We start from the raw sequence: 26,848 nt of genomic DNA on the forward strand, positions 1-26,848 counted from the left end.
GTTAATAATGCAGCTTTTGGAGCTGGATTATGAGAGCCTGCTCCATGCTAGATCTGTGTCTTTGTGTGCCTTGATCTCCCCATCTGTAAAGTGGGGATCGCAACAGTGCCTCTCGTGGGCTTAACTGCAAGGATTAAATACTTGTAAAGTGCTTAGAACAGGACCCAGCTCATGGCTAGGGCTCTGTGAGTCTTTGTTAAGCAAACATTTCACAGGGGGCTGGAGGTCATCTTTTTTTTTTTTTTTTTTAAATTGAAGTGTAACAACATTGCATTGATTTCAGGTGGTGAAATTGAATGATGCACTGATATACGCCGTAACATGGATGAACCTTGAAAACCTAATGCTAAGTGACAGACGCTGGACACAAAGGGTCACACGTTGTAGGATTCACGTCTATGAAACGCTGTAATGGAGACAGAAGGCAGATTAGTGGTTGGCGGGGATTAGGGGAAAGGGGTTGGAGGGAAGAGGGAGTGAGTGACTGCTACTGGGTTTCAGGTTTCTTTCGGGAGGCGATGAAAATGTTCTGGACTTTGTACCATGAGTGTATCTTATGATACGGCTCACCATGTGAATACAATGAATACAAACCTCGTGACTATATTCAAACCACTGAATGGGACCCTTTAAAAGGTGAAATTTATGGCATGTGACTTACATTTCAGTAAGAATTTTATAAAAATGAAAAAATCAAAGTGAAAATTTTAAAATGCCAACACTTCCTCTGGAGTTCTGCATCTCTGGGGATTCAGTTCTGGACTCAGTTACTTCTCTCTGCCTTCTGGCTGCAGAGGAAGGGGGCCTCTTCACAGGCCACCAAGGGGGCACCTCTGATGCTTATGCTTGGATTTCAATTGCTGATTGATCAGGTTTAGCTTTAAAAAAATTTTCCCCTGGGTCACAGCACTAGCCACTGCTGTGAGAAGGGTGAAGCCAGGCAGGCAACTGGCAAGCGGGTCTGCCCCTGGATTTCGGGCGCTGGCCTAGGTGGCTCGTTCTGAGAGCTGTGTCCTCTGAACTGCAGCTGACTGTCCAGTAGCCACAGGGGTGTGGCTGCCAGTTCTCCGTCACTAATTTATACACTTAGGGCAATCCCAACAAACATTCCGTTTTTTTTAAAACTTCTAACACATCATTTTAAAGTCTACCTGTAAGCATTAAGAATTTATTTTCCTTTTTGAAGTTTTATTAGGTAGAATTATTACAGATTGACTGCACGTATACATTATATTGCATGTAAAAGAATTTTTTTTTAAATTTTTATTGAAGTGTAGTTGATACACAACATTATATAAGATACAGGTTATACAGTATAGTGATTCACAATTTTAAAGGTTATATTCCATTTATAGTTATAAAATATTTGCTATCCTCCCTGTGTTGCACAATATATCCTGGAAGCTTATTTTATACCTGATAGTTTGTACCTCGTAATCCCCTACCCTTATATTGGCCCCTCTCCCTTCTCCTCTCTCCCCACTGGTGACCACTAGTTTGTTCTCTGTAGCTGTGACAAGGAATTTTTTTGTAAAGAGGAAAAATGAGAAAGGAAAATCAGTTTACAGTGGCAACTCTCACACACAATTACGTACTAAAACCTGATGAAGCTGTAACAGGTAAATCCCTGTGAGGCCGGCAGAGAACTAGGCAGCAGGTGCCCTCAGCGTGAAGATGTAAAGCTACGTGGCCGTCCCTGGCTGCTGCCATCTTCATGGTGGCCTGTCCCTTCCTGTTTTGGCCGCGTCTGTTTCCCCGCTGCCCCTCCAGCCAGGTGATCAGAATCTGCACCTTTGAGCTCTTTGGCAGGCCAGGCCCATGCCAGAGTCCCTCTCCTCCTCCCTAGCTCACTCAAAAACTCATTCGTCCTCTGTCCCATCAGGTCAGGAATCCAGTGTTTTCTCTGCCTCTGAGTACATGTCAGGAGACAAAGCTAACAAAGGCTTCCTGAAATCCACCTTAACTGAAAGGACGTAGATGTGGTCAGATGGTGAGTTTCAGAGGTCGTGGTGAAGTCGCAGGAGAGATGGTAGACTGTCAGTGTGTACACCCAGTTTATATTTTGAGTAGTGAGTGCTACATCACGGGAGGCATTCAAGTACAGGAAGAAGACTGGATGTTGCAGAGGGAATGCAAGCCAGGTGACTTCAGACATAAAACCGTGACTTTCCTGCTCACCCCATTAGTCATAGTCATCTTCCAGATTCACAGGTCACTTTAGAAATCTTCCATTTGAGATGGTAGGCTGCACACACACTCAAGAGCCTACTGAAATGACAGCAAATGTGTGTTAAAAGTACCGTGTGACTCAACAGGTTTGAGATTGAGGAAGCAAGCCACCAAGGGGCCAGAACACATTCGATGAGTTTTTAAGAAGGTAGAAAGCAGAAGGTTCAAGAATTGGATCACGATGGTGGACTGATCATCGGCACGGGTCCTCAACTCTCACCCAAGACCTCTGGAAAGAACAGGAAAGAGATGAAGACAATTAACAGTGCTGCTGGCTCCTACGTCGAGGTACCTTGGGTGAAATGGAGACTGAAGCCGCTGAGGGAGATACGGGATTGGATAAAGGGGTTGGATCTGGGACTGGATCCAGCCCAAAACACAGGAAGTAGAGGGTCCCTGTGCAGGGTGGGAAGGGCTCTGAGGAGCTGCAGGGAGGTGCCCCGGCATCTTGCAGACGCAGGTGAGGGGTGGGCAGCGATGGGGTTTGTGTGAGGATGAGGGGGTATCTGGGAACACGCACCCAGGACCTCAGAGGTGGCAGTACATTAAAACCCAGCTCCTGATGAGCTGTGGGGAGCTCAGCACGAAGCTAAGCACACTGGGGTTCCTACTGCAACCCTGGATTTCCACTGAATATGCATTTTCCCCTCTTTGATAGCCTACCAGCTAGTCCTAATCTCCTTCTACAACTTCACCCTTATCTCCTTTGGCTAAACATCTGCTCCGCCCAGTTTCCTTTCCTCGGCAGGAAGTTGCCCAGTCTGGGGTTTTACCTCTGGAGAATCAGAAACTCAGGACTTCAGTTTTTAGGTTTCAGTTTTTATATAAGCATTTCCGTTGACCCTTACACACTTGCTCCTCTGTTTCCAAGTCTCAGGAATTTGGACTTGAACCAGCAGCTCCCAATACCAGCACCCCAGAGCTTTCTAGAACCTGGTCCTGCCGACTTTGCACACGTTATCAGAGCTCAGCGGAAGTACTCATTAACCTTCTTTTTTTTTTTTTTTTTGCAGGAAAAATTGCTTCATTGTTTCTTGCAGTCATATAAGTGGTATAAATTTTCAGCAAAAAATTAATAAAACCAGAAAATTCAGAAAAGTATACAGATCAGCCCATCTTGATTTGGTCCAGCTATGTTTCAAGTGCCCAACAGCCTTATGTGGTTAGTGACCACTGTATCCCACAGGGCAGCTGAATCAGTGAATACACAGCACACACATACAACATGCAGATGCACATCTTGGCTCTGTGCCTTGTCGTTAATTAACACCCACTGAATGGCATTTGCTATTATTTCTATTGTTATGGACTATAAATTAGACCCTAACCCTCCCACCAGGTACACAGAAGAAAGTCAAGGCTGAGATTCCACTCTTTGGCCAAAGCCTCTCCTGTTGTCTCTCTGAGAATATTGTCAGAGGACAGGCTCCAGTGGGGAGGGGGCCTTGGGGAAAGCCTACCTTCAAAAGAAGACAGCGGAGAACAGCGGGAAGGGTGGGGGCCAGGGGACCTGGATTTGTGGTCCCAGGTCTGACACCAACTCTCTGCCCTCTACAGATCAAGGACCACCCCCCAACTCCACCCCTAGAAATGACGGGGCTGGCCCAGGTGGCTCTGGAGAACTTGCCTTTAAAATCCTCCGGTGTTCAGAGGATGACACAGCTCCAGTTCTCTTCCTCCAAGGGAGGGCGCCCTCCCTGGAGTGTAATGGGTCTTGGAGAGAATTCCCAGTGCTGACAATCATCACAGGCCTCATGTGTCCAGTAACTGTCTTTTCTGGGCTGCAAGGGTAAAGCACACGATCACACTGGAGAGCTGGTCCTCCCACCTTGGCACTGGCTCTCAGTGAGCATCTCTGCTGGACACGGACATGCCCCCTGGATCCCCTTGAGGAAGGCCACCCCAGCCCCTGAGGTGTCCACACTCAGTGGCTGATCCATGTCGGGGAATACAGACCTGGCCACCTTGTTCCTCTGCAGGACAACTCTAATGGCCACTGGATCTCCACGGCTCCCTGAAGGGTTGGGGGGCAGGGGGGCTGAGATTGTCACTGGGCTGCGTTCCAGCTGCACCTCTCCTTGGGCTGCTTCATTCCCCTCCTTTACACAGGTGTTGGTGCCAAGGGCCCCCTGAAACACTGTGCACTCTAAACTTCATCCCACGGTCTGTTTCCTAGGAAACCCACCTAGGGCATCATCAACCCTCCCCACCCTACATGAGAAAGACCTCGGCTCTTGTAGTGGGGAGACCAAGCTTGGGCCCTCTGTCCCTACTTGGCTGTGTGCCACGCCCCCGTCCTCGGCTACTCTGGGCCTCGTTTGTCACGTGACCCTGGAGGCTACCAGGCAGTGAAATAAGCACTGGCGTGTGATCCACTGGGGTGGCCGCCCAGCTCTACCACTCCCTAGCTGAGCGGCCTTGGGCAGGTGACTGCACCTCTTTGAGCCCCTTGTTCTCATCTGTAAGATGGGAGCACAACACACATCTCAGGGGGGTGTAGTGAGGATTTAATGAGATAATGTGTTTTAAAGGGCTTAGGACAGAGACTGAACCCAAAGCAGGTAGGTATTCATTCAGAAGTGGTTGTTACTGTGTGTATTTCTTCTTAGTGGATGAGCCAGCCGGAGGTGTTAAAAAAGTTACTTCCAGCCAAGGGGGCACTAATTGAAGAAGGAACTCTGGATAAGGGATGCGAAAAATCCGGGAACCCTCTGAATGGGGCCCGATGGTTATAAAATAGAGAGTGCATCCTGGAACTGTATGAATGTGGCGACCTCCAGCAGAGGCAATGTCTTTGGAAGGAAGTGGTCTCTCACCCCACCGCCCACGCTGTGTGGAGCTGGGGCTTGGGGTGTGCAGGGCAGAAGGGAGGAAGGTCTCACCGGCACATGCCAGGAGTCCACTGGGGACCCATCCCATTTCTTCAAGCACGGGTAACTCAGCCAGGCTGTAGCCTCCTCCGCCAGCCGCTGCCAGCTGCGTGGGTCTCCCCCGCCGATGTTTCCTGTAGGGTCCGCCGGGTCCAAAATCACAGGCCTGAAAAGCAACGTTAGAGAGAGACAGGTGAGGAGCGGGGGCTGTGTCTGGGGGTGGAGAGGCTCTGGCGCAGGCTGGGGCTCAGGGCAGCGGGAGGGGCCCGGGGGCACTGCTGCCTGGGCTGTGCCCTGACTGCCTGCCCTCAGGAGGACTGTGAGCAGGAGGAGGAGCCTTGCCTTGGGGCCTTGAGAGCCCTGGGTTCGAATCGCTCCCCTGCCCCTTCTTAGTGGTGTGACCTGGGGCAGGTCCCTTGACCCCCGATCCTCAGTGCCCTCATCTGTGAAAAGGGGAGAGCGGTACACGCCTACCTCAAAGGATGCTGCATGAGGACCTAGACGAGCGTGTGAACGCTCAGCGGACTTGCTGGAACATGGTAAGTCAACACATATCAGTTATAATAAGCGTTATTTTTCCTCCTCTACGAAACTGTGTTAGTCTCAGAGCAAGCTCCTAATCCCTGGTGGCAACTGTCATTGTTGCTGCAGCTGTTGGTGTTTTAGGTGAAATTTCAGCCGTTTTGCTCATTTCTGTTAAGGTTTCGACAAGTTCCCTACCTCTCAGAACCTTGGTTTACCCATCTGTTAAGTAGTTAGCACAGTGCCTGCCCCACAGGGTTGTGCACACATTTTTTAAAAAATTAGATGGTAGTTGTGGGGGAGGGTACAGCTCAGTGGTACAGTGTGTGCTTGGCACGCACGAGGTCCTGGGTTCAACCCCCAGTGCCTCCATCAAAGTAACTAAATAACTAAAATCAGATGGTAGGAGTCATGTGCCCAGCGCAGTGATTAGTAATCGATGATGATCAATAAATGCGGAGCCCTCCCACTTCTTTCATTTCCAAGGTGCCACCGCTGTGGGCAGGGGTTCATTTACGTGGGGGGCTCAGCCATGCGGGGACACAGTACCTGGGTTTCCTGAGCTGCTTCTTCAGGTAACGTCCAATAATAGGGTTTTCAAGGCTGTAATAGTTTTCCCAGTAGATACAAAGGTCCTGATGCTTCCGGACTAATTCCAAGACTGTCCGAAATCCCTGAGCCGTGTTGAATTCTGTCTTCCTGCTTCCTTGCTCCCAAGCATAGACTGTCAGCAGCTCCAGGGCATACTGAGGCGGCAGTGGCTTCCCAAGCTGCTGCTTACACTGAGAGGAAGAACAATCAGAAAAAACAGGTCTGTCCGGCTTTTGTGTAAAGCAACTGACCCCTGGTGAAAGGCCTGGGCTCTGGATTCTGAGAGATGTGGGTTTGAATCCTGGCTCCACTACTGTCTGATTCTGAGAGCAGACAGGGTCGACTCTTGGCGCCTCATTGTTCTCCTCTGCCAAGTGAATAGTAATATTAGCACGGACCTCAGAAGGATGCTATGAAAAGTAACTGAGAATAAGGACTTGTGTTCCTGAGAGCCTAGAGAAGCAAACAAGTTTTTTTTTTTCTTTGAGGAAGATATTTAATCCAAAGCCTCCAATTCTTTCACAAATAATTTTCATGTACAATGACCAGCACGTAAATAACCAGACACACAAAGAAACAAAACACCCAGAGTGATGACCGACAACAATAAAAAGGCAAATGGTAATGAATCCACAAAACTTGAATTTGAAACTTTTTTCTTTTTTAAAAAGATTTGTTTGTTTGTGTAGTAGTAAAATGTACATCAGAATAGGAAGGAATTAAAAAGAAAGAAGGAAATAAAGTTTTTTTTTTGCTAAGCAGAACTGTCTTGCTCATTGGAAAACACCTAGTATTCCTGGCTTCTTTCCGATCATTACCAGTGTATCTTAGTCCTGAGGTGGGAAGCCCCATAAAAAAGACCGGCAGGACCCCCAGGCAGGGCCACTACTCTCCTGCCAGCACCATCCGGTTCCCTGGCCCAGCCGCATTATCTCACTTTTTGGCTCTGAAACGCTTACTTCTAGGAGAGTGGAACTTACCCCTAAAATTCTATTGGTGCCCTGAGCTAACTCCTGATTGGTCCATTTGTAGTACTTCATTTGCATGGAGCTCGCTCCTGATTGGTTATTTCTCTCACTCCTGATTGGTCCATTTCTACAAAGCTTGTTTCTAATTAGTCAACTTTTGTTATACCTTATTTGCATATAATGTTGCAAAGTGTAAACTGGCAGCCTATAAAAGCCTGTGTAAACGCACAGATAGGGTCCAGAGCTTCCAGTGTTAAGTCCTCTGGGCCCATTAGGGTAACAAACTCTAGTTCTCCAACTGCCTGAGTGCTGCTTGGTGTCTTGCCTGGATCGCTGTCACGACTGAGCTGTAACAATGAGCTGTAACGCTGAGCTATAACACACTTTTCTGCAACAGTCCCTCATCACGAAAATGTTCTCAAGAGGTTACTATGTCCTGGAGAACAGGGTTGCACTTGTCAGGAACCACTTTTGTAAGTTCTAAAGTGCACAGGCACCATAATCATAATGCCTGGAGAGTGAACTGAAACGTCTAGCAAATAAATGCTTGTCTTACCTTGCCTAAAGTGTTGTTTTTAAAGTAGGAAGGTTATCCTGAATTATTTTCTATAACTCAATTTATTCATCTAAAATGATATAGAATGCTTATTATGTATTAGGCCAAACCTTCCATCAGAAGACCCAGATGCATGTTTTCGTTTTGCTGCTTATTAGCTGAAAGTGTCTTCTGATGCTCAGTTTCTCTTTCTGTAAAATGGGGTTACTAATAATACCTACCCTTACCCAGCTCACAGAAGCACCACAGTGCTTAAATATGGGCTATTTACAAGTAAACAGAAACGAATGTCACATCCACAAAGGATGAACTGTGGCGAGGCAGGCACACAGTCCACGTTAGCTTTTAGGGTATGTTCTCTTGCAGCATCTCAGAGAAAGCACATTTATTAGGACGAACTCTGCCAGACACTCTTGGTATGTGGTTCCCTATTGCTGTGCCATGTGGCTGTCTGCTAATGAGGAAACAGGAAGCTCAGGGACGTTCACTCACATGCCCAAAGCCAGACAGTTATTTTGAAGCGAACAGAAGTGTGTGTGTCTGTGTTTGTAGTGTCTGTGTGGGCATACAGCACTCACTAATGCATCCACTAATTATGTACTGAGCTCCCATTATGTGCACGCAAGTAAGCACATGCAAAGGCCCCGAGGCTGGAGTAGCATCTCCTTGGAGGACTAACAGAGGAGAGCATGGCCTAGGGGAGTGGTGAGGGGGCAGAGATGGGGGCTCAGGAGGTCAAGGGCAGATCCTGTGAGCCTCCCAAGTGACTTGGACCAGGGTAGCAGTGATAGAGGTGGTGACAATTTATGGATTATGGTATATGTTACATACAGGATGAGTATCATTTGCTGACTGGTTGGATGGGTGTGTGTGAAGAAATCAAAGGTGACCTATGGTTCTGGCCAGAGTAACTGGAAGGATGGCGTTGTCCCCACCCCATCCTTATCCCCTCCCCTCCCTCTAGGCCACCCCTCCCTCCTGCTCCTGTCCTCACTGTCGTCCTGCTCTCTGTCCTCCTCCTCCTCTCTCCCTGTCTGGATAGGGCGGCCGTACCTCCTGGTACCAGTGCTTCACCAGGCGGATGAGGCTCTTCAGCTTGGTTGGACGGTCCCTCAGGAAGGCTCGCTGCAGCTCTGTGAAGCAGGGGGAGAACTCGCCCTCTTTCCCCAGGGACTCACACTCTTCAATGAGCTGAACGTAGACTTTAGGGTCGGGTCTGTAGCCTCTGGTCAGCTGACCTGTTGGGAATGAATCCATAATGTGAAGATGTCAGCTTTGCTTGGAGGATCTTTCAGCCACCCTGGGGAGACAAGTTCACGGGCCCCGGGGTGCAGGGAAAAGGTCAGCAGGCCCAGAGCTAGGAGGCCTGAGGTCGACCCCCAGTCCTCCCTTCTCCCATCCTCATTGCTGTCACCCCGGCTGAGCCACCATCCTTCCTCACCTGGACACAGCAGAGATGGCAACAGCCTCCTTTCTGGGTCCTCCACAGCCCATTCTCTTCCCAGCCCACACAGAGGCCTCTCAAACTCTGATCATTCCACTTCTTGCTTCCCAGGTCATCTGAATACAATCCCAAGTCCTCACGGTAGCCTAGAGGCTTGGTGTGGTCTGTCTCCTGCCACCTCCCCCCTCACCTCCCGTCTTCACCCCTTTGCCACTTACTCCTCTGGTTATTTCACATCCTCGAATATACCAAGTTCACTCCTGTCTCAGGGTCTTTTTTTTTTTTAAAGGAATATAAAACTATTTATTGACCACTGTTCACCAGTATTCACAATAAAGTAAACAATATACAGTTGAGTAACATTCTGATTACTACAAAGTTACTGTTTTTCCTGGCTTCTGCTGAACCAATAACCCAAATACTGAGAACGTACAATGTAAGGAATGGGTTAGAGTAAAGAAAAAGCATGCAGGTCAAGAGTTTAGATTACAAACGTCTGTTCACTCATTTATTCCTGCAGATCCTAAATTGACAGCATCTCTAACCATCTGATTAGGTTTCCATGAACAAGTCTTACACATTCCATGGATCGCGAGCTTTCAGTAAATATAGCACAGGGACTTCAATCTCCTGTAAAGGAACAGTTCACCAGAAGGAACCCTTAAATGTCCATTTAAGCAAGTCTTGCTTGGCTAATTAAAAAACACCAGAATTTGTCTAATTTTTTCATTTGGGTGATGGGGAAGTTGTCAGTAGTGATAAAAGTTTTCTTTCAGGGGTTTTGCAAATAAAATTGCATTTATATGACTATAGATATGGATACGGATTCTGAAATGGCTGCTTTAAAAAACTGTCCAATTTAAATTGTTTACATTCTATTTAAACTGTCCAATTAATTAGAAGATTACTTATCTAATTTGAAAAGTTAAGGCTTCAAAAATTTTCAACTTAACTTGAAGTGATTTATTAGATTGCTCAAAATGATGGAATCCCAGAAACATGGGCTTATCCACGGTTGTGAAATACTGTTTGTTTTGGTAAATGTATTAAAACCAAACAAACAAAAACAATGAAAAGAAAACCATTTACATATGTATTTTATATATATATGCACACAAAACCAAGAATGGTCCTTAGGCATATGAGTTAAATGTAAATTCTGATTGAGTAATGACTAGGGATTTCCCCCAACATTTAGAAAAGCTATTCCCTAATGCAGAGGAAATAATATAATAAAAATAATATAATAATAATAATATATCAAGTCTTTTTTTCTGCTAAAGGAAGCAACTACAGAAAGCTTTTATTTGTTCAAAGTTACCAGTGCTATAGATGCAAAAAAAAAAACCCAACAACTTCCCCAATACTATTTCAAAACGAACATATCAAACTTGATTTTTGTTAGAATATTAATATTTCTTCACACTAATAAATCAAAAACCCAAGACCCAGATTTTATATATATATAAATATATATAAAAAGCAATGCAAACAATTACTGAGCTGTATCCTCTGGACAAGAATGGCAGGTTAGTCTCTCTTCATAAAAAGCGACTGCAATTTGAGGACACTTCATATTTGCCTCCTTTGCCAGCACCAAGTCCGCCTCATCTGAACCTTTCCACTTCATGAGAAACATTAATTCTCCACTGCTGTCTGCGGCACCCATTATTCGTTCTGGATCAAGACCTCTGGCAAAGCCTCTTGGTTTATCAGCAGCATCTCTTTCCTTCTTTGATTTGCTATCATCCGATTCACTGTTGGATAAAGATTTTCTTTTTGTTCCATCTTTTTCTTTACCAGCTTTTTGAGAATTAAGAACGACAGCCCAGCACTTTTTCCACCACAAATTCCTCAGGCTCTGCCTCTTCGACTTTTTAACTCTTTCCATTCTGTTTCTTTCCCATTTTTTGCAATGTAGCTTTATTGGAGGCCATTTTTTATTGCAGACTTGAAGAGCTATTACTCATCGCCTCCGAGCTGCTCTGCGTCCCGAGTACCCAGCGTCTCCAGCCCTGCGTGCCTCAAGCTCGAGCCACGTCCCTGTCTCAGGGCCTTTGCACTTGCTGCTTCCTCCTCCTGGAACCCCTACATCTTCCCATTGTTGGCTTCTTCTCATCCCTCGGACCTCGGGTCAGATGTCCCCTCCCTTGTTGCCTTGTCTAAAAAAAGCCTTCCCAGCCCCATCACGCTCTAGGAGCATCATGTTTAATTTTTACAGCAAGTATCACTGCATTCATCTTGTGGATCGTTTTATTGTTGGGCTCCAGGAGAGAAGTTCCTTTGTCTGGCTCATTCATGATCATGGGACTCTGCCGTGCACACAGTAGGTGCTCAGTGGATAATCTGTGCTGATGGTTATTGATTGGATGCCTCTCTTCCAATCAGTTTCCCCCTCAACCATCCTAAACCACAAGCGGGATCGTGTTACTTCACCACTTAAAATCTTCCACAGCTATCCATTGTGTTTAGAAACCGATTCCTAAGGCTACAGGCTTCTGCAGGATCAGCTGATTTGGCTCGTTTCTCGGTCACCTGGTCCTTGCCCCCTCCCCTCCATTCATCCTCAGGGTCCTGCCATTCCCCCACCACACTCTGATCTCTTCTGACCTCCAGCTCTTTGTCTGTACTCGACCCTCTGCCTGGCATACCCCCGACCCCTTCTTGCTCTCTCTCCTACTTCTTGGCAACCACTGTACCCCAGCATCCCACACAGGACATGGCAACAAGGAGAAATTCCCAAACAGTCTCATTTACCGCTGCCTTTAGAGTTTCAGTGTGTTCCCTACCCGTCCTCTAGGCCCAAAGAAATCCCAAGCAGCTGTGCGTAGGTAGTTTAGTCCACACATCTAGTTTTCCTGGGGTCTGACTGATATCACTATGTTTCCCTTAAAACTTTTAAAGCTGAACTCTCCCCTTGATTTTGCTCACCCCTGTGAGTCACTGTGGTGTCTTGGGGTGCCTTGATGCACAGTGGGGGAACTCACATTTTTGAAAACCCACTATGTGCCAGGCCCTGTGTAAGGGCTGAATGGAGACAATCTCCTAATACTGGAGACAACAGTGTGACATCAGTACTGCAGTGTCCCAGGTTTCCTAATGTGGAAATTGAGGTTCTGGCAGGTCTTGCTTCCTGTCCAAATGTTCCTGCAGATGATCAGTAGATTCTAACCCTCAGCAGAGGCTTCATGAAGCTTCCTCAGGTTTTAGATAAAAGAGGCAATTAGCATATTGAGTTTATGCCAGATCTATGCCGCCTGATTTTTACACGAATAAGATTCACACTTTGCCATAAGTAGAACTAGTGAGCCTGGCAGGGTTTCTATAAGAAATGTCTCACCCCCAACTGTACCAATTTGTTGTTTAATGTCGCTGTGGTGGCTGAGTAGGACCCTAGTCATTCTTGCCCTGGGACAGATGCTAAGATCTCCCCCACCATGCTGAAGGGATGCCCTGTTTCAACAGACTCTTGAACGAAGGCAGATTTCTGCTCAGAAACATGAAAAGAGGGAGAAGGAAGCCCTGACACAGGACAAAAGCTGAAACCCCTTATGGCCGGGAACACTCACCCAGGGCATCAAAGGCGGGCAGTACATCGAACTCCACCCCCTGGTCCAGCTGGGGGGATGTTAGCGCAAAGCTGAGAGCTCGGGGATTTGCATATGACGAATTGTGGATCTTAAACATCACTTTAAACTTTTTCTCTCTGTGACAGGCTTCCAGCTGTCTTGTAATTTCCTGGATGAATTCTCCACGGCGACAAAGCTGCTCCTGAAAGCTTTTGAGATTGGTGAGGAAGACGACGAGGTCAGCATCTGACCGGCCCCTGAGGGTGGTGCCTTTGCCTGAGGAGCCACCCTAAAACAGGTGATGAGAACGAAGACTAACATTTATTACTGAGAAGAGCCTCCCTATGTAAAATGCTGAGAACAATCACTAACAGTTTTGAGTGCTAGCCACTGTTCTGAGGGCACTACCAGACTTAACTCCTAGAATGCTCACAGGGACTCTGTGATTTACCTACTATTACTGTTTGTTCCCATTTTACAGATGGGAAAACAGATGCAGAGAGAGAGATTGTGTGTCAGCCCAACCACACAGCTAGTGGGTGGCAGAGATGCAATTCACAACCTGGTTGCCTTTTTCGAGGGTCTGTGTTCTGTACCCCCTGTCCTTTTGATCCTGTATTATTAATACTATAGACTGGCCCATGCCGGGTGGGTGACATGCTGTATTTTACTTAATCTGCAAGCCCTGTAAGCTACTGGGAATTGTGGCTGAGGAAACTGAGGCACAGAGAGGTTAAGTGAGTTGCTCGAGGTTTCACAGCCAGTAGGTGCTATCTGCTTTCAAAACTTTCAACAGCTCGGGACTCTGCAGAAATGGTGAGTCCCCAGCCTGGCCATTGATCAGCAGATGGTTGGCAGAGCCGGGCTTCGGGTTTCCTACGTCGGAAATGGACGGGACATAGGTGGTTGACAGGCTTCACCTGGGCAGTTGGTAAACACTTACAGGTGGAGGACCTCCCCCCAGGAGCTGTTTTCATGAGCTGTGGTTACATTTCTGGCCCAGATAAATCAGAAACCTCAGCCCCGGAGAACTCAACCTTTTGCTCTCTCTCTCTGTCTCTATGGAAATGCCTACTGGTTCAGCCACCTTGTCCCCGGCCAGGCAGTCCCGGGCTCACCTTCACAACTTTGGACACCCGCACAGGGTGTGCGGCCCCTCGGAAGCACCTCTCCTTCAGGAAAGTGCAGATGATGTCGACGGCTTCTCTGACCTGGGTGCGGAAAGGGGTGTCTGGCAGGAGGTTGTCTTCGATGAATTTGTCCAGTTGATTGGCTCGGGTATCTCTGAGCGCCATCACGATGCTCCTTGCAGGAGAGCCAGTGCAGGCAGAGCGGGCTGGCAAAGCCTCTTAGCCTCTGTCTCTCCTGCTGCCGGGGACTGGGCTGCTGTTAGTTTCGTTTCCTTGGAAGGGAGGAGCTCTGCCCTGAGTCTGGGCTGCTCTTAGTTTCGCTTCCGTGGAAGAGCTCTGCCCTGAGTCTCTGACTTCTAGCAAATCAAACACTCCTTTGACCGCAAACCATGTTTGGTCCCCCAGCTGCTTCTTCTACTCTCCCGGACTTATTCTCTGCCTTCAACAGGCAGCCTGGAATGTCTGGCCTTTCTCCAGACTGCCCTCTGAAAATGTACTTTTTAACTCAAGTTCGTGCTTCATCCAAGAGAAGTCATGAATGAAGACAGATTTCTGCTTTCCTTTCCTTTCTTTTGTTGCCGACACAATTATTTTATAGTTTCCTATGAGCTTTACAGCATCAGTAGTGTGTACTGCAAACAGACTCAAAGTCAGAAAAATCAGGAACTATAAAACCCATCCATGATATAAACCTTAAAGGGTACAATATAAATATTTTGCTGTAGATCTTTCTGGATATTTTTCTAGGTTCATGCACACATACATAGAAACATAGTCTCTCTTATTTTTTTTAATGGCATCATCATGTACTTTTTACTTTTTCGATAAACAGACTTTATTTCTAAAGCAGTTTTAGGTTGACGGAAATGTTTCAAACTGCCCTGGGCTGTGCAGCTTTCAACACGAGTGTGATTGGGTGTGCCTCAGTGTCCTGATCTGTAAAGAGGGCATACTTTTCTTTCTCACACCCACAACTGCTTTTGAGGACAATCTTAAAGAAGAGACGCAATAGGGGCTTTGAAAGGTACCAAATGCTGGGCAAATATAAAGGGCAAACCTGACTCTATCAAATCTTTATTGGATCTTAAACTGGTTAAAGGCCTCCTGGTCCCTTTTTTCACAATGACCAGCGCAGCTTCTGGCTGCTGCAACTCTGCTGCTTCTGGAGGGTTGGGTGGATGGGAAAAGGGGTGGTGGGGAGAACGATTTAGGAAAAGCAACTTGCATGTGGCTGGGATGTAAGGGGTTAGGGACATTTAAGGGGCAGGAGCCCATGAGCTCATGTTCTCTCATGCACAGTGTGAGAAAATAAAGGCCAATTACTACAAATCAGACTCATCCCTGACGTGTGTTCTTTTGTTAAGTAGATCCTCACTTGACAGAATCTGGAGCAAAGTTCAGACCGGCCTGCCTTTAGCCGTGACCTTAAGGGAGGTTTGCTTTCTATTATCAGGAGAGGCCTTTGGGAAGGGGAAACAGGAGGAAGGATCTCGCAGGCTGGAGAGACCATGAATGCACACTGTTTGCCAGGAGGAAGACAGTGATGGTAATTATTCATAGCGATACTGCTGGGTGTTGTTACAGTGCTTCCAATGCAGCAAACCCCACAGACGTGCGCTTCTCAGACCCCCAGGTGCAGGGGACAGATCAATGCTCCCCCGTTGCTAGAAAGAGAAAGTTGACACGCTTTGCCCTAAGCCAGCCAAGTAAGCCTGGCCTGGGTTCTCTAAGAGATGTCTTGCGCCCAAATTGTGCCAATTTGCTGTTCACCGTCGCTTGCATGGTTGGATCATTCTTGTCCCAGGAGAGATACTATGCTCTCTTCTCTACTTTGAAGGGACATCTTGTTTCGGTAAGGCTCTCAAACTGTGGGAGACGTCTGCTCAGCAGTGTGAATAGAGAGAGAGAAAGAAGCCCTGACTCCCACGTGGCTGGGAGCCCTCACCCAGGGCATGGGAGGCGGGCAGCACATCACTCTGCGCCCCCTGGTGGAGCCGAGGGCCCAGGCATCTCAGACAACACATCTCAGAGGCCTCCACCCTCATCTCTGCTGCCTCAACCTTAGTCCTTTTCAGTTTCCTTTCCTCAGCGGGAAGTTGCCCAGAATGGGGTCTTGTCCCTGGGGAATCAGGAGCTGATGACTCGGGTGCTTGAGTTTCATACCAGCATTCCCGTCATCCCTTACACACATGCTCCTCTGTTTCCAAACCTTCTGAAATTGTCCTTGAACCAGCAGCTCCAAACTGCGGCACCCTAGAGCTTTCTAGAACGTAGGTCTGCGAGCTTTGCACACACTGTCAGACCTCAGCTGACAAAGGCTTATCAAAAAAGGCTTTGAAAGAAAGTTGCTTTATTGTTTCTTGTGTTAATACAAGTAAAATAAATTCACAGCAACAAGTTAATAAAGCCAGAAAATTCAGAGAAGTATAAAGATCACTCATAAAGCTACAAGCAAATACACTTACTGAAAACATTTAGTCTTCCTGAGACCAACCATTACAAAATGAAATGAAACGAAACATACTAAGTACACGAACAAGAAAAAATGTCTAGGAATAATATGACAAAACACATAGAAGACCAATGCAGCGATCAACTAGAAAACTTAGTTACAGTCATGAAAGAAGAGTAAAAGCAATGGAAAGAAGCTCCAAGTTTATGGATTGGGATTCTCAATATTACATCGACGCCATTTTTCCTGGACTAACTTATGGAATTCTAATCAAATGCCTCCTGCATTTGGGTGACGTTAATGTAGAAATAGTATATGAGTATTATATAAACAGAGAATGATGTTAGTATAATATTAACATAGAAATAAAAAGAGCCATGAGAAGACATTGATTTTTGATAAAAAGAGAACAGAGTTTTCTACAAGAAATCAAGAATACCAGGCTAGAGTAATTAGTCAAGATTCTATAAACTCAAGGATACCAAAATTCACCAATGGATGAGAACATAGTCCAGAAACAGACTCACAACTAGGCAGTCTCTGGACATATGTCACAGGTGGCCTCACAGAGTGGTGGGGACAGGATGGTCCCTTCAACAAATGCTGCTGGGATATCTGGGCATCCAGGTAGAAGAAGTGGTGCTGGGTCCCTACCTCACACCGTATAAAATGGGATGCCTTTTGTGGCCTGTGTTTTATTTGTGTCATATTTGTAAAATCTCTGCCAAATCTAATGTCATGAACTTTCCCTTTGTTTTCTTCTAGGAGTGTTACAGTTTCAAGTCTTATGCTTAAGACTTTATCCATTCTGAGTTGATATTTGTGTATGTTGTAGGAAACAGGTCCAATTTTATTCTTTTGCATGTGGCATTCCAGTTTTCCTAGCTTGACTGTCAAAGAGACTGTCCTTCCCCCTTTCTGTATTCTTGACAAACTCACCAAAGATTAGTTGACTGTGTATGCAAAGGGCTGGTAATAAAACAAAAACAGACAAGTAGAACTACCTCCAACTAAAAAGTTCCTACACAGGAAATTAAAAAAAAAAACAACAAACACCCAATGAAGTAGAAAAGCAGCCAATGGAAAGGGAGAAAATATTTTCAAACCATATATCCGGTAAGGGGTTTATTTGCAAAATAACAAGGAGCTTGGGAACCTGATAGCAAAAAAGCAAAATCTTGATGAATAATCGGCTAAAGCCTTGAAAAGTTATTTCTCCAAAGAAGGTTTGCAGGTGCCAGTAGGTATATGAAAAAGATGCTCAGCATTACTGAGGGAAATGGAAATCCAGATCATAGGGGATCTCTTTTACCTGTGAGCGTAGCTATTAGATACATATGTGTGTGTCTTGATAAAGACCCATGTGTGGGTGAGGATGCGGAGGAACTGGAACTCTGTCCACTGCCGGTGGGAATGCAAAACGGTGCAGCTACTCTGGGAACAGAATGGGAGTCCCCCCCCCCCCAGATTAAAAATAGTACCACCACATGATCTATGTGGCTTTTCAATTAAGCATTTGAGTATTTACTCATTCAGTTAATGGACTAATGACTGTAGCATCATTTATAATGATGAAACACTCTCAGAAAACAACGCAAGTGGATCACTCAGATTGTAATACACAGTCCGGCCTTACATGTGATTCCAATATTTTCCTCTCAGCGTGGAGGGATACCTGTGATAAATGGGACCAGGCATGTAACACAATCCCACAGGGAGCAGAATCCCATTTTTAGAAAAACTCCACAGAGACAGGGAAATAGGCAGAGTCAGAGAAAAGCCTGGAGAGTCAAGTCCCAAACTGTAACAGGTTGGAGGGAGAGACTACAGGACTCTCAGTCTTTTTTTTTTTTTTTTCAGTGACACTTATTGTGCTGACGTTAAAGACAATATCTCAATATGACCCTCACAGATTTGTACAAGCAGGAGACAGCCTGCCACGCAGGGCCACGTGGGAAGCACCAGGGTCTTTCATGAGGCAGAGGGAGCTGGAAGGAAGCAAAGCCAAGAGCTTATATGGGGACCTTTCCCGGGGCCAGGCCAGGCCAGGCCAGGCAGGGAAGGCAGCCTTTGGCTGGGCCAGTGTGACTCAGCTACGTGGGCTCTGGAGAGTGGGGGTCTTCCTCAGTTGTCTGGTCCTGGGGTGAGCGGGGCAGGTGGCACTGTGGCCCAGAGTGGCTCTGAGTCTGGGCTGTGGGTCAGATTGGAATTGCTGAACAGGTGTCCCTAGGAAAGGCAAGCTCTCTGGGGAGCTGGGTGCTGTGTCTAGGAAGTAAGGGGCCCCAGGAGGGTGGTCTGTCCAGGATCAGCAAGGCCCCAGGTGTCAAAGCGTCAGAAAATACAAAAAGAGAAAGGCTTGATGAGGACAGCTGGACCGCACAGGAGGAGCTGTGAGGTTGGAGATGGGGCGGAGAGAGGCGGAGGTGGTGGCCTCTTCTAGGAGCCGCCTGGTCGGCAGTGACATTGACTGAGAAGAGGTGATGAACTGAGATGACCAGGGTGGGCCTCAGTCCTTTATCACAGCTTGGATTTGTGGAACAGCCCACACCTACCTAGACGGTGGCAGCAGAAGGGCTTGGGTCGGTCTGGGTAACTCCAAGGAGCAGATGCCAGTGGAGAGTTAAATGTCGGGGATTTTGACAGGGAGAAACACCCACGTGAGAGATACTGGGCAGGGGTCTGGGAGAGGCTGGGAAAGCTGACAACCCCGATCCAGTCTGACTCTGGGTGAAGGAAAGATGGAAGGACTGTTTGGTTTGCAGTCTCGAGAAGATCCCGCGAGGCCAGTGGGGCGCCCTGGAGCCAAGGTCACTCATCAGAGGGGCCTGTGTCTTGCAGGGAGGGGGCTGCCTTCATATCCCTGCCACCCTCGGTCATTGGCTGGGAGCTGCAGGGAGGCAGTAAACGTGCAGGCGGATCTGAGAGGGAGCAGCTGGGGCCCTCAGCTGATTACACTCCCTCTAGTTGGGGCTCTGCTGGATCCCTTCTCATGGTCACGAGAGGGAAGCATAGAAATTCCATGACTGAAGATGCATGAAGACCACACTACGGTGATTAGGAGCATGAGCTTCAGAGTGAGAAGGACCAGGGTTCAAGTTGAGGCTCTTGTCTCTCACTAGCCAGGAGATCCTGAGCGAGTGCCCACATCTCAATTTTTTATTATGAGAATAAGAACAAAACCCATCTCCCAGAGGTGCTGGAGGACTCAAAGGAGGAATAGTGAGATGGACAAGCCAAAGACTGTTCTCCAGCCACCCCGGTGCTAAGAACGTGCTTGGTTCTTTGCTGGGTACTTATGGGAGTTTTTAAAGGATAGGCTTGTAAATGGGATGCTGTTTTTTTCGTACTGAGACAGTGTGACAGAGTGACAATGTAAACTGGTAGGCCCATTGCCTAACCCAGTGATTCACCTTCTAGGGCAGAACATCATATCAGGCAAACCAAAGGTGCAACATGACATTTTCTAGTAACTCCTTTAAAAGAGTAGAAAGACACAGGAGAAAATGACTTTAACACAAAGTTTCTCGAAGTTGTTATTATAACGCACGATCAGTGTCAGCTCACAATAAAAACCAGGAGGACTCACTGCACTTCCCAGGTGCTGACAGGAGACCCATTACATTCCGTAAGGCATGGATACCGCAGCCAGGTTGCCGCCTCTTGGGCCAGTAGCCACCAGCTGCCTGGGTCTCTACCAGCCACGTTTCCAGTAGGGTCAGCCGGGTCCAGAATCACAGGCCTGAAGAGTAACAGAGAGGGCCAAGTGAGGTCTTGGGGTGTCTCTGGGAGGCCAGAGCTCCGGGCAGAGCAAAGACCCAACCTTGCGCAGGCTGGGACACAGGCAGCAGGAGGGGCCCCGCAGGGCTTGGCTCCCAGGGCTGTGTCCTGAGTGCCTGCCCTATGCTGGGTGTTGATCACAAGGAGAAAGAGCTTTTCTTTTGAGTCTTCATGGACCTGGCTTTGACTCTCACCTCTGCCCTTTCTTAGCACTGTGACCTCGGGCAGTTAACTTGAATCTCTCATCCTCAGTATCCTCATTCGTGAAGTGGGGAGATGTAAGCAACCTGCCTCAAAGGTGGTCATAGGAGGAGCTAGACGAGCACGCGAAACGCTCAGCACAGGGACTGCAACGTAACAGAAGGTCAATACCTGTCAGTGTTAATAACCCACATTTTACTCTTCTATTACAGTGTGTTAGTCTTACAGCAAGCTCGCACTTCTCCAAACCTCAGTCATCTGTAAAATGGTTAGCATAGCGCCTGCCTCGCAGGGATCAAGGTGATTATTTAAATCAGATGGTAGGAGTCACGTGCCCAGCACAGTGATTAGTAATTGATGATGACCAATAAATGGGGAGCCCTCCCACTCCCTGCATTTCCAAGGTGCCACCGCTGTGGGCAGGGGTTCATTTACGTGGGGGGCTCAGCCATGCGGGGACACAGTACCTGGGTTTCCCGAGCTGCTTCTTCAGGTAACGTCCAATAATAGGGTTTTCAAGGCTGTAATAGTTTTCCCAGTAGATACAAAGGTCCTGATGCTTCCGGACTAATTCCAAGACTGTCCGAAATCCCTGAGCCGTGTTGAATTCTGGGCTCCCGCTTCCTCGCTCCCATGCGTAGACTGTCAGCAGCTCCAGGGCATACTGCGGGGGCAGTGCCCCTTCTTTCCCATTCCTCCTCTTACACTGAGAAGGGGAAAAAAAATTAGAAAAATGTGTTTGTTCAGCAGCATTTTTAAAAGAAGAATTAATGCCTGTTTTTCTCCAACTATTTCACAAAATTGAGGATTAAGAAATGATTCCAAACTCATTCTATGAGGAGAACATTACCCTGATACCAAAACCAAAGGTACTAGAAAAAAAGAAAATTATCAGCCTGATGGTCATAGATGCAAAAACCCTCCACAAAATATTAGCAAAGCAAATTTAACAATATGTTGAAAGATCATACACCGTCACGAAGTTGGATTGATTCCAGAGATTCATGGATGGTTCAATATCCACAAATCAATCAATGTGATATATTGCATTAACAAAACCAAGGGTAAAAATCATATGATCGTCTCTACAGATATAGGAAAATTAGTTGAGAAAATTCAACATCCACCTCTAATACAAAAATCTCAATAAGATGGGTATAGAGGAAGCATAACTCAACACAATATACGCCATATATGACCAACCCATAGCAAACATCATACTCAATGGTAAATAGCTAAAAACGTTTCCTTTAAGATCAGGAACAAGACAAATATACCCACTCTCCCCATATTTATTCCAAAGAGTATTAGACGTGCTACCATAGCAATCAGACACACACATACACAAAATGCATCCAAATTTAAAAGGAAGTATTTGAACTATTGCTATTTGCAGGTGACTTGATACTATACATAGAAAACCCTAAAGACACCACCAAAAAACTTTTAGAATGACACATTGAATACAGGAATATTACAGGATACAAAATAATATACAGAAACCTATTGCATTTCTATACATGAATGGCAAACTATCAGAAAGAGAAATTTGAAAACAATCTCATTTACAGTTGCATCAAAATGAATTAAAAAAAAAGAACCCGAGGAGTAAACTGAACCACAGAACTGAAAGACGTGCACTCTGAAGTGTTTAAGACATTAATGAGAGAAACTGAGGAAGATACAAATAAATGGAAAGACATACCATACTCTTGGATTTCAGGAATTAATACAGTTAAAATGTGCATACCACCCCAAACAGTCTATACAGGGGTCACTATGGGATGTGATTTACTACTGCTGTAGGATGTTACTTTTTGCAAGTGAGAAAACAGGAAGCACAAGCGGTGAAGTCACTTGCCTAAATTCAGACAGCTAGGAAGTTGGCTGAAGGATGTGGGGGTGGGGGTGGGGTGGGGTTTCCATTCAATTTATTGAACAATTACTTCCTGAGGACCTATTATGTGCCAGGCACCCTTTTAGGTTCTGAGGATACAGCAGTGAATAAAATATACAAATTCCTTCTTTTATGGACATTTTTTTGTGTGTGTGGGGAGACAGACAATAAACAAACAAGCTCATGCAAAGGCCCTGAGGCTGGAGCAGAGCTTCCCTTTTGGAGAAACAATAAGGGGGATGGCACAGTGTGGGGGAATGGTGAAGGGGCAGAGATGGGGGTTCAGAGAGGTCAAAGGCAGATCCTGTGAGCCTTCCAAGTGACTTGGGCCAGGATGGCAGTGATAGAGGTGGTGACAGTTGGTGACAGTGGATGTATTTTAGATACAGGACGAAGTCATTTGCTGACTGGTTGGATGAGTGTGTGTGTGTGTGTGTGTGTGTGTAAGGTAAGACAGACCCATGGTTTTGTCCAGATGAACTGGAAAGATGGGGTTGTCATTTCCTGATACAGGATGACCAGGAGGAATGAGATACCTGGACACACCCATCCCTGTCCCAGGCCCTACCCTTCTCCCTTCCTTTTACCCTCCTCCGCACAACCTCAGCCCCTCTGCCTTCCTGTCCCTTCTGTCCTCTCCCTCCTTGACCACTGTCCTCTCCCATCCTTCCTTTTTCCCTCCACTCCATTCCTCTCTGTCCATCTCCCTCCTACCTCCGAATCCTTTCCCTTTCCTCTCCTCCTTCCCCTCCTCCTCACCTCTCCCCTCCCCTCCCCTCCCTTCTTCCCCTTCCCCCTGCCTCATCCCTGCTGCCTCCCAACACCTCTCTCTCCCCTCCCCTCCCTCCTGCTCCTGTCCTCACTGTCGTCCTGCTCTCTGTCCTCCTCCTCCTCTCTCCCTGTCTGGATAGGGCGGCCGTACCTCCTGGTACCAGTGCTTCACCAGGCGGATGAGGCTCTTCAGCTTGGTTGGACGGTCCCTCAGGAAGGCTCGCTGCAGCTCTGTGAAGCAGGGGGAGAACTCGCCCTCTTTCCCCAGGGACTCACACTCTTCAATGAGCTGAATGTAGACTTTAGGGTCGGGTCTGTAGCCTCTGGTCAACTGACCTGTTGGGAATGAATCCATAAGGTGAAGATGTCAGCTTTGCTTGGAGGATCTTTCAGCCACCCTGGGGAGACAAGTTCACGGGCCCCGGGGTGCAAGGGAAAGGTTACCAGGCCCAGAGCTAGGAGGCCTGAGGTCGACCCCCAGTCCTCCCTTCTCCCATCCTCATTGCTGTCACCCCGGCTGAGCCACCATCCTTCCTCACCTGGACACAGCAGAGATGGCAACAGCCTCCTTTCTGGGTCCTCCACAGCCCATTCTCTTCCCAGCCCACACAGAGGCCTCTCAAACTCTGATCATTCCACTTCTTGCTTCCCAGGTCATCTGAATACAATCCCAAGTCCTCACGGTAGCCTAGAGGCTTGGTGTGGTCTGTCTCCTGCCACCTCCCCCCTCACCTCCCGTCTTCACCCCTTTGCCACTTACTCCTCTGGTTATTTCACATCCTCGAATATACCAAGTTCACTCCTGTCTCAGGGCCTTGCACTTGCTGTTTCCTCGTCCTGGAACCCCTAGATCTTCCCATGGTTGGCTTCTTCTCATCCCTCAGGCCTTGGGTCAGATGTGTCTTTCCTTGTCACCCCATCTAAAAAAGTCGTCCAAGCCCCCACTGCTCTCTGTTGGATCCCTATGTTTAGCTTTCGTCACAGCAAGTTATCACTTATGGTGTTTACATTATTATTATTAGGCTCCAGGAGAAAGTTTCCTTGTCTGTCTCAATCATGGCCATAGAACGATGCCTCGCACATTGACTGCACTCACTGGAAATTGAGTCTCAGAGATGGATTGCTTCCTGTCCAAATGTTCCTGCACATTATCTATCGATTCCAACCTTCAGCATATGTTTAATGAGGTTTTCTCATGTTTTGGATAAAGTATGAAATTAACATATTGAGTTTACATCAGATCTATGCTGACTGATTCTTTTGGATTTATCTGTTCTTTTTTTAAATGGAAGTATAGTTTATTTACAAGTATAGTTTATTTTATGTTGTGTTAGTTTCAGGTGTATAGCAGATTCAGTTATATATAAATATTCAATATTACAAGATACTGAATATGGTTCCCCGTGCTATTCAGTAAATCCTTGTTAGTCATCTGTTTTATATGCAGTAGGCTGCATCTGTTGCTGCCTCAGTTTTAGAAGATAAGATTCACACACTTTGCCATAAGTAGAACTAGTGAGCCTGGCAGGGTTTCTATAAGAAATGTCTCGCCCCCAACTGTACCAATTTGTTGTTTAATGTCGCTGTGGTGGCTGAGTAGGACCCTAGTCATTCTTGCCCTGGGACAGATGCTAAGATCTCCCCCACCATGCTGAAGGGATGCCCTGTTTCAACAGACTCTTGAACGGAGGCAGATTTCTGCTCAGAAACATGAAAAGAGGGAGAAGGAAGCCCTGACACAGGACAAAAGCTGAAACCCCTTATGGCCGGGAACACTCACCCAGGGCATCAAAGGCGGGCAGTACATCGAACTCCACCCCCTGGTCCAGCTGGGGGGATGTTAGCATAAAGCTGAGAGCTCGGGGATTCGCCCTTGACGAATTGTGGATCTCAAATTTCACTTTAAATCGTTTCTCTCTCTGACAGGCTTCCAGCTGTCTTGTAATTTCCTGGATGAATTCTCCTCGGTGCAGAAGCTGCTCCTGAAAGCTTTTGAGATTGGTGAGGAAGACGACGAGGTCAGCATCTGACCGGCCCCTGAGGGTGGTGCCTTTGCCTGAGGAGCCACCCTAAAACAGGTGATGAGAATGAGGACTAACATTTATTACTGAGAAGAGCCTCCCTATGTAAAATGCTGAGAACAATCACTAACAGTTTTGAGTGCTAGCCACTGTTCTGAGGGCACTACCAGACTTAACTCCTAGAATGCTCACAGGGACTCTGTGATTTACCTACTATTACTGTTTGTTCCCATTTTACAGATGGGAAAACAGATGCGGAGAGAGATTGTGTGTCAGCCCAACCACACAGCTAGTGGGTGGCAGAGATGCAATTCACAACCTGGTTGCCTTTTTCGAGGGTCTGTGTTCTGTACCCCCTGTCCTTTTGATCCTGTATTATTAATACTATAGACTGGCCCATGCCGGGTGGGTGACATGCTGTATTTTACTTAATCTGCAAGCCCTGTAAGCTACTGGGAATTGTGGCTGAGGAAACTGAGGCACAGAGAGGTTAAGTGAGTTGCTCGAGGTTTCACAGCCAGTAGGTGCTATCTGCTTTCAAAACTTTCAACAGCTCGGGACTCTGCAGAAATGGTGAGTCCCCAGCCTGGCCATTGATCAGCAGATGGTTGGCAGAGCCGGGCTTCGGGTTTCCTACGTCGGAAAAGGACGGGACATAGGTGGTTGACAGGCTTCACCTGGGCAGTTGGTAAACACTTACAGGTGGAGGACCTCCCCCCAGGAGCTGTTTTCACGAGCTGTGGTTACATTTCTGGCCCAGATAAATCAGAAACCTCAGCCCCGGAGAACTCAACCTTTTGCTCTCTCTCTCTCTGTCTCTATGGAAATGCCTACTGGTTCAGCCACCTTGTCCCCGGCCAGGCAGTCCCGGGCTCACCTTCACAACTTTGGACACCCGCACAGGGTGTGCGGCCCCTCGGAAGCACCTCTCCTTCAGGAAAGTGCAGATGATGTCGACGGCTTCTCTGACCTGGGTGCGGAAAGGGGTGTCTGGCAGGAGGTTGTCTTCGATGAACTTGTCCAGTTGATTGGCTCGGGTATCTCTGAGCGCCATCACGATGCTCCTTGCAGGAGAGCCAGCGCAGGCAGAGCGGGCTGGCAAAGCCTCTTAGCCTCTGTCTCTCCTGCTGCCGGGGACTGGGCTGCTGTTAGTTTCGTTTCCTTGGAAGGGAGGAGCCAAACCCTTGTTCTTTGCCTTTTAGCCAATCAACCACCCCTTTGATCCTGATGTGTGTCTCCCAGCTTCTCCCTCAGTTTTCTGAGACTTTGCCTTTAACCAGCAGCTAGCATATCTGGCCTTTCTCAGAGTGTTCTAAAAATTTTGCTTTTTAACCAAGATTAGTACCTCATCGAAAAGAAATCAAGTAAAAACATCTTTTGGTTTCCTTTGTCTTTTCTGTAGTCTAAAAAGTTGTTTTATAGTCTCCTATGATCTTTACAGCTGTGCATGCATATCCCAAACCAAAAATATCAGAAAAATCAGGAAGCTTAAAGACCACTCATGACCCTAAAACCTCGGAGACTATAAGTATAAACATTTTGGTGTAGATGTTTTCAGATATTATTCCTAGGCTAGCACACACACACACACACACACACAAACTCTTACAGTGTCTCTCATTTTAAAATGAGATTGTCCTATGCGTTTCCCCCTTTTGATCACAGACTGTATTTCCTGATGCAGTTTTGGGTTTATGGAAAGATGGAATTGAGGTACAGAGTTCATTGATGTCCCCTCTCAATCCATCCATAATTTCCCCTATTACTAATGTTAGTGTAGTACATTTCACTGCAAGATGAATTGATAGTGATATGTTATTATTAATTAAAGTCCATAGTTTACACTAGGG

At 47.0% G+C, this 26,848-nt stretch overlaps 1 protein-coding gene across 1 annotated transcript; it reads right to left on the reverse strand.

Moving 5' to 3' along the window:
• Positions 1-1,240: 1,240 nt before the first annotated feature.
• Positions 1,241-26,149, reverse strand: OAS1 (2'-5'-oligoadenylate synthetase 1). Its single transcript, XM_064480952.1, has 13 exons — positions 25,876-26,149; positions 24,758-25,046; positions 23,129-23,313; positions 20,777-21,015; positions 19,918-20,070; positions 14,324-14,522; positions 13,868-14,095; positions 12,750-13,038; positions 8,790-8,974; positions 6,171-6,403; positions 5,112-5,265; positions 3,857-4,010; positions 1,241-2,458 (listed from the first exon to the last, which is right to left on the reverse strand). The coding sequence occupies exons 1-12, from the start codon at positions 26,050-26,052 to the stop codon at positions 3,876-3,878; spliced, it is 2,466 nt and encodes an 821-aa protein (XP_064337022.1). The 5' UTR covers positions 26,053-26,149; the 3' UTR covers positions 1,241-2,458; positions 3,857-3,875.
• Positions 26,150-26,848: the final 699 nt, after the last annotated feature.

This window comes from Camelus dromedarius, chromosome 31 (assembly GCF_036321535.1).
Source record: "Camelus dromedarius isolate mCamDro1 chromosome 31, mCamDro1.pat, whole genome shotgun sequence".
Classification (NCBI taxonomy): Eukaryota; Metazoa; Chordata; class Mammalia; order Artiodactyla; family Camelidae; genus Camelus; species Camelus dromedarius.

Coding starts and splice junctions, on each gene's coding strand:
- OAS1 (XM_064480952.1), bottom strand. CDS start 26,052: ATGGCGCTCAGAGATACCCGAGCCAATCAACTGGACAAGTTCATCGAA. Junction 21,016..23,128: donor TGAAGCACTGGTACCAGGAG/GTACGGCCGCCC, acceptor TCCCCTTCTCAG/TGTAAGAGGAGGAATGGGAA. Junction 14,523..19,917: donor GTCAGCACCTGGGAAGTGCA/GTGAGTCCTCCT, acceptor TCTGACTTTGAG/TCTGTTTGCAGTACACACTA.